Here is a 15,185-nt window from a genome sequence, read left to right as displayed (position 1 = left end):
CTGTTAGTCATTTGGGTATAAAAGAGGGCAGCCAGTTACCTCACCTTCAGGGCACCTGCGATCAGGTTATATCCTTAGAGCTGGTCTATGGTCTAGCTTCTATAGCTTCTCTCTCCTCCCTTTCAGGCCGGGCATTTATGTGTGTGTGTGTGTGGAGAGGAGATGGGTCTTCACTGTTTGTACTTCTGAAACAAAAAGGGAAAAGCTTTAAAAGCAGTAAGTGGGGGAAAAATCAGCGTGAATATTATGGGATTGTTAATTTTAAAAAGTTCTTGCTAAAAATAATAGGAACATTGTTGGAAAAGAACCCTGACTGATGTCTGTTCCTTGGTGTTCTACATCTTTTACTCCCTGCCTTATACAAACAGAGTTAATGAATTTAAGTTCTGGCTTAGAAAAGGGAGTATGCCCTGGTCTTTGGCCAGGAATTCCCCTCCACCAACATTCCCACATCCCCCCCCCCCCCCCCCCCCCCCGAGCCCACCCCAGTTACTCTTTATGACATCTTCTGGTGCTTTCCCTTTGCAGCCCTCATCAGAAGTTAGAATTGTAGTGAGGATTTAGCTACATGTTTACTGTTGGCCTCTAGTTACAATGCAGTCTCCCTGAGGGCTAGGTCCTTGTTAATCTTGTCCACTCTTTTACCTGTCCCCTTGGCTACCAAGGTTCATGGCAGTGGGGGACAAATATACACTGAATAACTAATGCTTTAAATAACTGTGTTTTGAGAGGCGCCTGGGTGACTCAGTCGGTTAAGCGTCTGAGTTCGGCTCAGATCATGATCTTATGGTTCCTGAGTTCAAGCCCCACATTGGGCTGTGTGCTGACAGCTCGGAGCCTGGCGCCTGCTTCGGATTCTGTGACTCCCTCTCTCTCTGCCTCTCCCCTGTTCACCCTCTGTCTCTGTCTCTCCCTCTTTCTATCAAAAATAAATAAGCATTACAAGTTTTTTTAAAAATTATAAATGACTCTAATTTTAAAAACTGGATTCTTCAACTCTGTCCCTGTTTGTTCGTTTGAGGAAAAGGGTTGACAAAACGTAAATTTCTGATAAGATTTTCACACTCATTCCATAAACACTTACCAAGGGCCTGTCTCCAGGTCACGCCCTGGAAATGTCACATGAATAAGACATGATTGAAGCCCTCCAAGACCTCAGAACCAAGAGAGACAGACATGCATGTATGTGAAGAACTGCAGTTCTCTATGGAAGGGTGTAATAGAGATGTGTACACATGAGCTTTTGGGGGGAACAAGGGGAAAGAATCTAATTTGCCTGGGGCATGAGCGTTTTCACCCAGACAGGGTTATTTACGTTGGGTCTTGCAGGCGGAGGGACGGTTTGGCAGGTTAATTAGTCGGAACAGGAGGAGCCGAAGCTGGGGGCGGGGCCAGAGACAGGAAAACAAATGGCATGTTTGGACAGTACTGTGTGTTTCAGGGGGTGAGTTGTGAGTGTTTCACCCAGGAGTTTGGATTGGATTGTTAAGGAGCCAGGCAACCTAGAGATGGTGAGAGTTGTAGATGGAATTCAGCAGTGGGCAGCGTTCACTGGAGAGGGGTTGACGCCGTGGCTAGAAAATCAAACCATTCACTGTACTTGCCAGCATTTTCCATTAAAAAAAAAAAAACAGCCTTAGAGTTCATAATGTATCTTTCATAGAAACAAATTCTAGAAGTTGACAGAGGTGATTATTTTGCTAGAGATGGGTAGCTCTTTTAAAAGGTATTTTCCAGGCAAAGACTTTGTATGTTGACTTTTAGAAACACTTTAACAACATTTTCAAAAATTGTGCTCAGATAAACGTTATAGAAGTGCCTGGAGAACAAACCTCGTGACTCTTAATGTGACATGTAATATTATTAATGAAATATTTTGGATTCTTCCAGATGAGTGGAATGCCTAGGGCTTCTCCCCCTATGCCATGGTTAAAGGTCTACCTCTTTACCAATACCTCCTCAAAACCAAACCAAACCTCTCTCTTTTTCAGTTCCACGACAGCCTTCGAATGACTTGTTTGAAATATTTGAAATTGAAAGAGGAGTCAGTGCAGACGATGAAGCAAAGGATGATCCAGGTAGATGCTTCTATTTTAGTAGCGTTACACTGACAGTGTATCGTTTCCTTCCATTTCATGAAAGTGGCTTTTAAATTGTAGATGATTTGGTTATGTCTGGGGAAAAAAAACATACTCTATTTTTTTACAACCCGGTTTCCTTTGCGGTTCTATAATTGTTGAGTGAAAATAATGATATATCATAATTATCTTCTTTTAAAAAAATATTAAAGCACTTAAACTGGAGGAAATCCTGTTTGGTAAGCGACCATGTAACAAGGTCATAATTTGGCAACATTTGTGTGTTCTGCTTTTACAGCTGATCACACAGGCACAGTTGTTCTAACACAGGCTTCATGGGATCTTCCTTTGATCTCTAGTGGGGCAGTTTTGTGTGGCTAGAAGAGAACACATGTGCAGATAGAGAACGAATTTCTTTTTATTGTCAGTCGTTGGGTTCGTGGTCTACTCATCTTTCTGGCCATTTTCTCGTAGGTGTTCTGATACACAGTTGTAATTTTGACCATGGGCTTTGTGGATGGATCAGAGAAAAAGACAGTGACTTGCACTGGGAACCGGTTAGAGATCCAGCAGGTAAAACCAGTTAATATAGATCAGTTTGATCCTCTCTGAGGACGCCAGTTCTGACCATCAAAAATGCTCTAACATGTCTCTGTGTTTACCCTTTATTCAGTAAAGAAAGATCTCATTCAGCATTTCATATTCCATTTTTTTTAAGTGAACTAAACTTGTCAGCAATAAACTAGGAATAATATTATGGGAGGACAAGTAGTTCACTAAAAGGCCAGCTAATTTCCCTCACAGAGGTTGGTAAGTAAAACATTTGGACTCATTCTAACATGATTTTCAGGTTATTTATAGTGCCCCATTCCCAAGCATGAAAGAAGTAATATCGTGGTACATCAGCCATGGTGGTAGTTCCTAGTTATTTTCTCAATTAGGTCTTTTTAAAGATTTGGCACATAGCAGAAAGACACTGGAAATTTCTGTGAGGTTGTGAATATTTCTCTGTAAAAAATTTCAATCTACTTTAGATGCTGGTGAAATTAATTACATATTACTAGCACTTATTCCACAAGAGAATGTTATTAGAAAGGTAGATTTAGACATAGTTGCTTGGAAAATTAAGACTTTTAAATTGCATGCTCCCTGGGGTGTCTGGGTAGCTCTATGGTAGAAATATAACAGATTTTTAAAATTTGAAGTAAGCTTTTAAAATAAGCTCTAACAGGTTTTTAGATTTCTCTTAGCTATGAAATAAATTTTAGTAACCCCACCCTTCACCACCCACACATACTTTTCTCATTTAAGGTTGACTCTGAGCAAGACATTATTACTTTTTAGTGTTTGTTTATTTATTTTTGAGAGAGTGAGAGTACAAGCAGAGAGAGAATCCCAAGTAGGCTCATTGCTGTTAGCTCAGACCACAAGATCATGACCTGAGCCGAAACCAAGAGTTGGATGCTCAACTGACTGAGCCACCCAGGTGCTCCAGAGCATGACATTATTATTAATGTCACAAATGTCTGTTAATGAGAAACTATTTATTTCATATCTACTGTAGTCCTGACTCATTTATCATCTCATAGGTTCTATTTAATCTAATCTTATTTACCCTGTGAAGCAAGTAATATTGTCCCTGTTTTGCAAAGGAGATACTGAAGCCCAGAGGCGGTATACGTTTCCTAAGGCCACAAAGCTAACAAATGGACTTCACTCCAGGCCTCCCTGTACTTCCTTTGCTGTCAGCCTCCTCTGATAGCTCACTGTGTACGATCAGCACAGGTCAGGACCGTAGCTTTCACTGACCACTGACGTGTAGTAGTTTGCTAAGGATGAAGGAGTTTTAGCAGTTATCTGCGACAGGATGGTGAACTCTGTTCATGGCCGTAATGAGCAACTCTTTTAAGTAAGATACATGGGTGAGAGTAATCTGTGCTAAACTCAGAAGAATTCGTTATACTTCCATGTAGGCATCCTATGTAGAAAGTCTATGTAAAATACTTGATTTTTAGAATTTAAATATGTATTAGAACCAATTTAGTATTTTAACACTTCTTATTATTCATTACATATGTTGACGTTTAAATTTGTTGTGGCCCAAATTCCACTTACCCTCTTATGGAGAGGATTGGAAATGAGAATGGTAGACAAAAAAGTTGGGAGCGGCCATTTGGCTATGATAGAGCCAACTGAAAGGAAGTGATGGCTCTTTGGGTGACTGGGTAGCTCTTGAAGATTGGTTCTGGCACCTGGAGGATGAGCTTCTGGGGTTGCTCCAGGTTGTACCAATTTGAATGAATTGGATCTTGAACTTGTATATTGAAGGCATACTAGCCAAACAGAATGACTCAAAGCCCAAGGAGAAAGTGGCAGTGTGTGCGGATAGAACCAGCTCTCAGACATTAGATCAACAGGTCGTATTTCAGAAGGTGAAACGTATGGAGGGTGAGTACGTTTGGCTCACCATCCCTATGTTGGCTCATGGTCTAGAGCCATGGTCTAGAAACCAACTACACGCATGTGGGAAGGGGAGGACGTGCCTTAGTGTGAACAGATTTGAGGGGTCAGGCTCTAAACTCCAGAAAATGTTGAAAGTAAGGAACTTTTTATTGTTCCAAGGAAGGAGACAGGGAGCTAGCTCTCAATGCACTGTCTCCCCGGGGTGTTAGTACAGGAAGCTTTCATTTAGTGTATTAGGGGGAAGGGGCAGGAGGCTGGCATAGGGATTTTTGGTTCAACTATGCACACCTAGCAAGATCCACACATCATATATTCAAAAACTGGCAGAAAACTCTGCCCCTAGAAAGAAATCTTAGTGTTACAACGAGCTACAGGTAACCTCAGGAAAGTCAGCAGCAGGGGTGGGTGGGGGTTGGGGGTGGCTTCTCAGGTCCTCAGATCCAGTCCAGGTCAAACTGGCTTACATAAGGCTTACTAGCAGGTAAAACACGTTCCTTCTCTGCTTTTGTCCCTTCCCCCTTCCCTTCTGTTTATAGCCAGAATACATGGGGAAGTTACTCGAATAAGAGAGGTGAAAGCCTTTCTGAGTGGAATCTGTGCCATCACTGTTAATTTCCAGAGAAAATGGGATTTTTTTTTTTTTCCAGAATGGAAAATCAGTGAGTTCTTTCTCTTCTGAAAAGAATAGAGATAATGGTAGGTCACTCATAAGAAAATGACCTAGATGGAAAGTATCTCGATGCCTATGGGAAACAAGTGAAGAAACCAAAATGTTTAGCTTGGAGAAGAAAAAATGGAGAAAGACTGCTTTTCAAATACTTGACCAACACCACCCATCCCAGTTGTTCGGTAACCACAAGGGGATGAGAAGTCAGACCAGTAGGTAAAAGCTACAGGGAGACCAGTTTTGGCTCACTCTCAGAACTTTGCGATCGTCCGAGCCATCTAAAAAGAACAGGGTGACGTGGAAATAGGGAGGTCTCCCCTGGTGGAAATAGGGAGGTTTCCCCTGGTGGGGGTGTTTGGGTGAAATGTAGCAAGAGCTGGTTTTGAGCATTGGCTAAGAGTTGGATTAGAAAACCTCCTACATGGCCTCCCAGAGCCTCTGACTCAGATTGCAAAGCCCCCAGGTCACCCCAAAGTGATTACTGAGCAGCAGGGCTCTGGCTGGGAAGTGGATGGAAGACCAAAGGGTGGCAGCGTGGAAGAAAGGATAGCAGTACATGACATGTGTCCCGGTGCAAGTGCAGACAAGCTTTTTAGAACACGTTGGGGAATTCTCACCAGAAACTGATGGAAATACTAACGCTTAGTTTGAAAAATGCCTATTCTTCTTCTAGGAAGTTCAGGGGTGTGAGTATGTATGTATCACATGCTAAGACTAGAGAAGACTATAACCAATTTACTAAATGATTCCTGTGTATTTTCTAATTACCAAGCTAATTGTTTACTTGCTTCTGTCTAGATTATGCCATTTGTAAAGGAATATGTTTGGATTTCCACAGTTATGACTGATCTTAATGTGCATTTCTTATGCAAGATCCAGATTTGCAGATACTCTCATATACTAATATCTCTAAGAAAACCCTCAAACACACTTACAGCTTTGAGAAACAGCTGCAGAGTAAATTCATTAGCTAGCTGTTCTTCCTGGTGCTCATTAGGTTTTATTTATCGCAGTCAGTCTTAATTGTGAGATAGTGAAATTAACACATGCCTCTAAGGGACAGAAGATTGTGCTGCTGACAGATGTGATGTGCTGTAGGCATGTGGCTGTGGCCTTGAAGACACCTCATCCTGTAAATGTCAAGGCTGGACCCCGGAGTGGGGATGGAGCTTTTCCTGAAACCCTGATCTCTGGCGACCAGGGTTAAAGGAAGCTGACTCAGTGCTCTGCTACTGATACCTACAAGGTATTCACTTAAGTATATAGCAAGCAAGCCAGCATGTACCTGCAAGTACATCTATTTGCAGCATTAAACATTATTTTGAAATACACATAAATGGAAAAACAAATCAACAGTGAAAAAAGAAGCCTTTCTCCCCCTAGCCCTGGCTCAGTTACCTTCCCCAGATGCAACTAGTTTCTTGGTTATTTTTCCAGAGAGATATTTTTCTACATAACAGCATCTTCTGTGTCTTGTTTTTGTGATTTGAAGACACTGTCCTTTAGTTTTTTAATGTCTTATTTTTGAGAGAGCAAGCAGAGGAGGGGCAAAGAGAGAGACAGAGGATCCAAAGGAGAGGTCTGTGCTGATAGCAGAGAGTCCGATGTGAGGCTTGAACTCAACAGACTGTGAGTTTATGACCTGAGCCAAAGTCCAACACTTAACCAACTGAGCCACCCAGGTGCCCCAGAAGGTATGATCTTTGAACCCCCCAAGGGTTGGGCTGAAACCCAGTGCCACTACTCACTAGCTTTGACTTGGAGCAAGTTATTTAAATGGAGATAATTATATCTATTAAACATATGTAAAATATTTAAAGCAGTGCCTGGCCCACAGTTACCAATAAAATTGTATTAGCTATGGTTGTTGAAGATTGTCCTGTAAACAGAACACCTTTATTCTTATTTATGGCTGTCACACCATTCCTTCTTAGATGTACCACACTGTATTGAACCAGTCATCCACTGAGGCACATTTCATCAGAACTGTGCCCCAGTGAATAGCCACAATTGTACTAGACTGTACATGTATCATTTCATATACGCTTGAATATATCTGTAGGATAAATTCGTAGATTGGAATGGCTAGGTCACAGGGAATTCACATTTTGAATTTTGGTAAGTTTTCGAAATTGCCCTTCATAAGAGTTGTAGCAATTTATGCTCCCACCAGTAATATTTAAGACCCATTCCAAAAGATCTTACCCAACTTTTTTTTTTTTTTTTTTTTTTTAGTTTATTTAAGAGAGAGCACATGTGGGGCGCCTGGGTGGCTTAGTTGGTTAAGCGTCCGACTTTCGCTTAGGTCATGATCTCGCGGTTCGTGGGTTTGAGCCCCGCGTCGGGCTCTGTGCTGACTGCCAGCTCGGAGCCTGGAGCCTGTTTCAGTCTGTGACTCCCTCTCTCTCTGACCCTCCCCTGCTCACGCTGTCTCCTCTCTCCTCTAGAAATAAATAAAAAAAAAAAAAAAAAGAGAGAGAGAGCACATGTATGCAGGGGAGGGGCAGAGAGATGGAGGGAAAGAGAATTCTAAGCAGGCTCCCACTCTGTCACTATGAAGCCCGACGGGGCTCTCAATCCCACAAACTGGGATCACAACCTGAGCCAGAAATCAAGAGTGGGACGCTTAACTGACTGAGCTACCTGGGCGCCCCTAAACTATTATTGTATCCTTGCCAAACTTAATGTGAAAAGGCCTCTCCTTTTAATTTTGACTTTCTCTTATATGAAAAGATGGTCAACTTTTCACAATATTTAAGTAATTTCTTCTACGATGCCGTTTATTTTGTGTGCCGTTTGTAAAGCTCTTTATATAAAAAAGGAACTTAGTTCTTTTCAGGTTTTTTTTTTTTTTTTGGCTCATCTTACTGTTTTCTGCTAGGATGAGCATGGATGTAAGTGATGAATCATTAAGCTCTGCTCCTGAAACTAATACTGTATGTGAACTAACTAGAATTTAAATAAAAACCTGAAATTATTAAAAAATTCTTAAATTTGAAACTTAAATGCTCTTCGCTAAGAAATTGGCTAAATTATTAATGATATGCTTAGAGCTATGAAAAATGTCTATTTGTTGACATAGAAAATGGCTTATATATTTCATGAAAAAAAGTTATTACACTGGAAAAAATGTTCATATTCATGTGCATTAGTGTTCACATATTTCCATAGGAGAATGTTCAAAGTTAAAATATTAGTAATTATCTCTGGCTTTTAGGATCATGGCTTATTTAAATTTTCTCTCTGCTTTTGTACTATTTTTCTACAGTACACATTACTGTATTACTTCTGTGTAAAAAAACAAAAAATTAAGGTCTTTGTATTTGAGAGATAAATCCCAGCAAACTGTAATGATCTTAGTTTTCAAGCTGGGCTGGTTTCTCAATGAGGCCATGACTTCTAAGTAAAACACCCCCTCATTTTTTTTTTTTTTGGCCGCACTTAATAGTTAAGGTAATGGACATCATGTTGCTGTCTTTGTAAAGGTAAGTTGTAAAGGCACAAGCAAGTAGAGTTACAAATAAGTACATTCAAATTTTATCATCTAACTTTTTTGGCAAGTTTTGCAGCATTTATTATTTCTCAAAAAAGAAAAAACCTTAGATACTGTGACCCTTTAAATTGAAACCATGAAGATGTTTAATATAGTTTTCTATTTAAGCCAGTATTTTGGAATCAGAAGATTTTTATCTAATAGGTAACTTGTTTTGGAATACTAGATCCATTTTTCCCTTAGCTACCACTGCACCCTTGTAACATTTCCTTTTATTAAAAAGGGAAAGAATCCTTTAATGTAAAACCAAAACCTCTTTCCCCCAGAGCAGCTCTATAGAGGAAGAGCAATGGTGGCCTCGCTCACCATGATTTACACTGTAGTTTTAGATACCTGTACAAAAGGACTCCTTGACTCTCACCAGGATGCCTTTGGTTTGTGAGGTTGTTTGCCTGCGACGTCTGGCATAGTGATATTAGCGAACATTCCACAGGGTCTTAAGGTAATCCTTGTTTTCTTAAAACTTTCAGGTTAACTGTAATAACCTTATATCTTAGTCTTAACCCAAATACCTGTGATGATTCAAAGCTGACTTATGGGGAGACATTTAACCCCCATCTAAATGTTTTGGCCCCAAATTTTGTTTGGATTAATTTGGCAGGGCACAAGGATGGGCAGAGAAGAAATCTGTGCGTTTGGTGAGTCAAGTACATGCCTCAAGGACCTATTTCCCTACAGGTTTTTCCTGTATTCTTGGAGCATCATTTATTTAACAAATGACATCAAAGCCCTATCATGTGCCAGGAATTTAAAATGGGGTAGTTTGGGGGAAAGATCGGTTCTGACAGTAAACCACTGATTCCAGTCTGAGAGCAGCAAGTGCTCCATAGGGAGGGGATCAGGTAGTTCTGACCTCACTCCGTTGCCCTGCCCCTCGCTGGCTGGATGACACCTCGGGTGCCTTCACCTCTCCAAACCTTAGTTTCTGCAGCTGTATGACAAACCAAACTCGTGCTCCCTTCAGAGACCAGTTAGCAGGGCTGAAGGTGTTCCCATTAAAGAGCCTGGCACAGGCAAAGTATACGACAATCGCCTATTTGGTCCTTTGAATGCTCTTAGTAGAACTTAGTAAGAACTAAGGAACTTAGTAGACATGTCCCTTGAAGAATAGGACATCCTCCAAATAATCATATCTTACACAGATTAAGCATAACAAAGAAAGGATGGTTATCTTTTAACTGAGAAATAAGTAGCATCTCTACCAAAACAAGTACATGTGGTCAACATTCCAGCCACGTATTTCTTAACGGATAAATTGGTGCTGAAACGCAAGGTGCCTCTTCAGTTGGCTGTAATAAAACAGCCGGGTGGGTGGGGGTCATTTGTACATGGACTGAGTTTCCAAATACTACTTGCAACTTCCCCTCTCTTGGGAAGCAATATACCCCACTTCACTGTTCCTTAAACTTCCCCCACCCCATTGCGGTTACTCTAACAATAGGGCGAAGCGAACTCTATAGCCCTAGGGATCTGAGGATATCATCAAAGTACTTGTCCAAAGTGAAAGTTTTTAATTAATATTGTGTGTACATATATATGTAATATATTAGTTAATATTAATTATATATAATGATACAGATTTGCTTTGAGATAAACATGTCTTAAACTACTTACCTGCAAATAAAATTGATGCTCCAGCAAGATGTAGAGGTTTACAGAACACCTCTGCATCTTCATGGGGTTAGGTGTACTCCCGTGTGAGAAAAATAGCAAAACTGACCTTTACAAAGAACCCTTCTTGCTTTAGAGATTAAAAAAAAAAAAAAAAAGTGGAGAGAAGAGAATAAACAGATCTAGTGTCCCTTTAGATCACCATCTGCTCTACTGCCTGGAGGTTAATTATCCACATAGGAAATTCTCTTTGGCAATTTAGAGTCAACCAGCCAGCCAGCTTGACAATGGAGTCAGACATTGGTGAAGATCAAGAGATGGTGAGCTCGTGTCCACCTGTGTATGTCTGCTCATCCTCAACAGAAAATATTCATAGTGTCAGGATTACTAATCACTGTGTCCTTGCCGTAATTTGTACTCTCCATGAGCCAAGTATTTTCTGTAAACACAAGCCACAGAATTTAGTCTGATCTTCTCCCCTCTGCAAAATGTGGAATTCTGTACAAGTGACTACCCCAGCTTGCAGTTTCTGCAAAGTAAAGCTTATGTGAGTTTCGCCCTCCATGCTGTCTGTGCGAGAAAGGAATGTCGGCACATACACACAAAAGCCCTGCTTTTCCCATTCCAGGTGGACAATATCTGACAGTCTCGGGAGCCAAAGGCCCAGGGGGAAAAGCCGCTCGCTTGGTGCTACCTCTCGGCCACCTCATGCATTCAGGGGACCTGTGCCTGTCGTTCAGGCACAAGGTGACTGGGCTGCACTCCGGCGCACTCCAGGTGTTTGTGAGAAAACACGGTGCCCACGGAGCAGCCCTGTGGGGAAGAAATGGTGGCCATGGCTGGAGGCACACACAGATCACCTTGCGAGGGGCTGACGTCAAGAGCGTAAGTAGAACCTACAAGGAGGCATAGCCTGGGAAGTTTTCCTTTCATAGGAGAACTGTAGGATCTGAATCTGAAAAAGCCATGTTTCCTTCATTAATTCAGGCACAAAGGTTTGTGTTTTTCTGGATATGAGAGCTCTGTTCCTTCACTGCCTCTTCCTGTAATCCCTTTTTACTGCTTCTTACGTTCTTCATTGCAACCTCTGAGCACAGCCACTCTCCCCCCCCATCCTTGGTGAAAATCCCCTATTTTTAATGAAGAAAACTCAGGAATTGAAAAAGAAAAAAAAAAGTTAACAGCAACTTGAAAGAGCAGAGGTGCTGAGCTTAACTGTTGCTGCTTTTCCTTTTTCTTCAACTCCTTTACTTTTCAGAGTTACCCTAAAGTGTTTCTTTTTTCTTTTTTGAAGTATTTCTCTGAAGTCTAATTTTTTTCCTTTGCCTCAGAGATCATAGTTAAACAGCCTTGGGTGGAAACCCAGAACAATATGCTTGGGAGGTCCTATTCAGGACAGGATGTGGGAAAAGCTTTGACTCAATACGTAAATTTTATCTTAAGTAATCAAGTCATAGGTAGCAATAAGACGATCTATAGCATTCCACCAAAATAATGTATTTGGAAGAGAATCTTTATGCTTCTATTCACAAAACTTGCTATTAGGAGATTATGCATAGATGACCATAGGCATAGTTTCTAGAAACTATGTTAAAAGGAACAGACTCCATGTATACAGCTTTTATCAGTCTTCGATTTCTTTTACTCTTGTAAAAAAAAAAAAAAGCGTAACATTGTTTGGAGAAACAAAGTCGTTTTAAAAATCATAGCATGGGAAGGTTTCTGTTTTTAAAAAACCAAGGATGATCTATAGAAGATGAGATACAAGAAAGTTCTTGTCCTTTACGGAAGTAAAACAACACTGTGATTGGAATGTGGTGTTTGGTCCGAGTCTGTTTTAGGCAACAAAGTCGGCCTAACCCAAGGAGGAAACCGCAAATGTCCAGGATAGGCAGCCTGATTATGGTCGTTCAGGCAGAGTTTTGGCTCTTATTTCTACATCTTTATATCTGTCTCATTTGTTACTTCTGACCTTCGTAATCTTTCACAAAATGTCCATTTCGTAAACATTCCTGAACAGAAGTAGTCTGTCCTTCAAAATGGCTTTTTAAAGCGTAACATGTGGTCTGATGAACACTTTAGTGAGGATTTCAGTTTCTGCCAAAAGGCAAGCCTCAGGCGACCCTGGCTATGTTCTAGTCTTTCCTTCTGTCGAGTAAGTTTGCTGTTCGGTTTTGGGGAACGTTTGCCTTTCATTTTGTGAAGCGAGGGCATTGGGAAGTGGCAGAGGAGAGGCTTGACTGGTGTGCGTTCTCTCCCTAGGTCATCTTCAGAGGTGAAAAAAGGCGTGGCCACACTGGGGAGATTGGATTGGATGATGTGAGCCTGAGAAAAGGCCACTGCTCTGAAGAACGCGAGCAACTCCCGAACTAGCACTGAACTCTCCCTGTTGCTCTTTTCTTTTTCCAATCTTCACCTCCTGCCCTCCCCTCCCTCTTATCAGGCCTAGGAGAAGAATAGGTCAGTGGGTCAAGAGAAAGTCTGGTGGGTGACCCACACCTTGCTGGCCTGCTTTTGTGCAATTCCAATGAACAGTGACACCCTCCTTGGGATATAGGGGGGCATCTGTAGATACGTCCACGCCAGCTTTCGGTGTTACCTTCCATCCTGTGTGTCTTTCAGGAAGGCCCCCGGCATGTGACCTGTGCCATCCTTCCTCCTGGTCACAAGGTGTTCCTAGTTGCAAACCATGGGAGAAGATTGCAAAAGAAATCTGTGCAAATGGCCATTCTGTTATGTGTTCAGTGTTGTACCACGAGTAGTATTGACTTCCCCTAAGATAATGTTGTTGTACAATGTGCCTGTGAAATTGGTTTCTCCCCTTCACATGTTAGCTCTGGCCTGACCTGAACTCTGGCTTTTACTGCCATTCACTTTATAAAAGAAGGGTGTGTAACGTATCAAGATGCATTTATTCTCGTTAATCTGTATTTTTCTCTTGAAGACATTACGTAGAGTGGGCACGTCCCTCGTTAGTAGTATTGTGTTTTGTGTAAATGTGCTATTGATATTAAGTAGTTACGTGTTCCTAATATATACAGACTCTAGTTGCAAGGGAAAAGGCAGCTTGTGAGCTCTTGAATTAAAAAATACCCGGTGAAATGTCATCCAGTTCCCAGACCTTATTTTGGCAGCGAGAGAAAATGGGAAGAGATGTCAGGTGTGGTAGTGGAGGGATGAGTTTTTTGACGGCCATGAGTTTGATCACTATACGGGATAGCGAACCATTCATGTGGACAAGAAGCTGATGTTTGTGTAGAAGACTCTCACTGTTCCAGGGTATACTTTAAAACCAGCAGTTTTTACCATAATAACATGGCTCTCTTTGGTAATCTGCGAAACATGTTGTAAAAGTTCTGGTTGTTTCAGAGAAAAGATCCTGCTTCTGGAAGAGTGAGGGGGAGGGCTCTGTTGGGACAGGGTTTCATACAGATTTTAAAATCCATACACACAGAGGCAGGTCTGACTCCTAACGCTTGTGCCGTCTTTTCAGAACGGGGCAGGGCGCAGGTCCTGTGCCCGGATGCGCTGATGTGTGGAAACGGGGCTCCCACGCACATTAGAGCAGGAAGACCTGGGAACCCACCCCCCCACCCCCCACCCGCGACTGCATTTCCTCCCTGCTGGTTTTACCTTTATGTGAGAAAACACCCAGCTTTTAAGAGGCAATGAACTCCTGAGGCTTTTCCTTCATTCCTGATTAAGTAATCACAATATTCTCTGCTGTTTCTGCCAGGAATCACAAAGATGATTAAAGGGTTGGAAAAAAAGATCTATGATGAAAAATTAAAGGAACTGGGATTATCCAGTGTGGAGAAGAGACGACTGAGGGGCAAATCCCTGCTGGTTTTCAAGTGTGTGGATGGCTGGGGCGGAGAGGACGGTGGCCAGCTGTCCTCCACGTGCGCAAAGAATAGGACAAGAGGAAACGGGCCCAGACGGGAGTGTGAGGGGACGTTTCCTGGCAGGGGCAACTGTTAAATTAGAATCCTTTGTTTAAAAAAAAAAAGAAAGAAAGAAAGTGAATCTCTCTCCTCTCTTCTCTCTCTCCGCCTCCATCTCTTCTCTCTCTCCCCCTCCGTCTCTTCTCTCTCTCCCCCTCCGTCTCTTCTCTCTCTCCCCCTCCATCTCTTCTCTCTCTCCCCCTCCGTCTCCTCTCTCTCTCCCGCTCCGTCTCTTCTCTCTCTCCCCCTCCGTCTCTTCTCTCTCTCCCCCTCCGTCTCTTCTCTCTCCCCCTCCGTCTCTTCTCTCTCCCCCTCCATCTCTTCTCTTTTTTTCTTTCTCTCCTTTTTCTCTCTCCCTTTTTCTCTCTCCCTCACCCTCTTTGAAGGTTTTTTAAAAATAGATAAAAATGTGTTTATTTAAGATGGTTAAAGATGTTCTTACATTAAGATAAAGTGACAGATTATAGAATCTTCCAAAAGATGTCTTGATTCTATTCCTAGGTAACAAAAATCTTCAGAACAGAGTCATTTGGACGAGGCCAGGATCTAATTTAGGTATTTACCTCTTAGCCTCCTAATGGAGGAGAATCAAAAGGGGAAAAGCCCACCAAATGTGGAGCTCACTGAAAGATCTCTCCCTTTAAGGCAAACCTAATGGGATTATAACAGTGGGGGAAAAACACCCATATTCTTAAAAGAGTATGACGGACAGATACTTTACCACCTCCATAGTGTCCTAACGGGGTAGGGTTCTTTTCTTTTTTTGGTAAAAGTATAACCCTTTTAGTTGCTCAATGGATGATATTTCAGGTTTTGAAAGAGACCATAACAAGGAACAGAGGTTAGAGAGTTTTTTGTGTGGTGCATTC

At 41.8% G+C, this 15,185-nt stretch overlaps 1 protein-coding gene across 6 annotated transcripts in view; it reads left to right on the top strand.

Annotated features, from left to right (window-relative positions):
* Nucleotides 1–14,385, top strand: part of NPNT (nephronectin) — an 81,871-nt gene extending 67,486 nt beyond the window's left edge. For 4 of the 6 annotated variants that reach the window (XM_039255624.1, XM_039255623.1, XM_039255628.1 and 1 more), the window contains 4 exons: nt 1,992–2,078; nt 2,553–2,651; nt 11,001–11,257; nt 12,635–13,479. In XM_039255624.1, coding sequence (XP_039111555.1) covers nt 1,992–2,078; nt 2,553–2,651; nt 11,001–11,257; nt 12,635–12,745 — 554 coding nt within the window. In that variant the 3' untranslated portion in view covers nt 12,746–13,479. Of the gene's footprint in view, nt 1–1,991; nt 2,079–2,552; nt 2,652–11,000; nt 11,258–12,634; nt 13,480–14,108 lie in introns of those variants that run through there. The other 2 variants (XM_039255627.1, XM_039255629.1) reach the window with 2 other exon arrangements.
* Nucleotides 14,386–15,185: the final 800 nt, after the last annotated feature.

The sequence above is a fragment of the Hyaena hyaena genome, unplaced genomic scaffold (assembly GCF_003009895.1).
Source record: "Hyaena hyaena isolate Hyena2069 unplaced genomic scaffold, ASM300989v1 scaffold_535, whole genome shotgun sequence".
In the NCBI taxonomy this organism is placed as follows: domain Eukaryota; kingdom Metazoa; phylum Chordata; class Mammalia; order Carnivora; family Hyaenidae; genus Hyaena; species Hyaena hyaena.
Note: the sequence above shows the minus strand (reverse complement) of the source record. Positions and strands in the feature narration are given on the sequence as shown.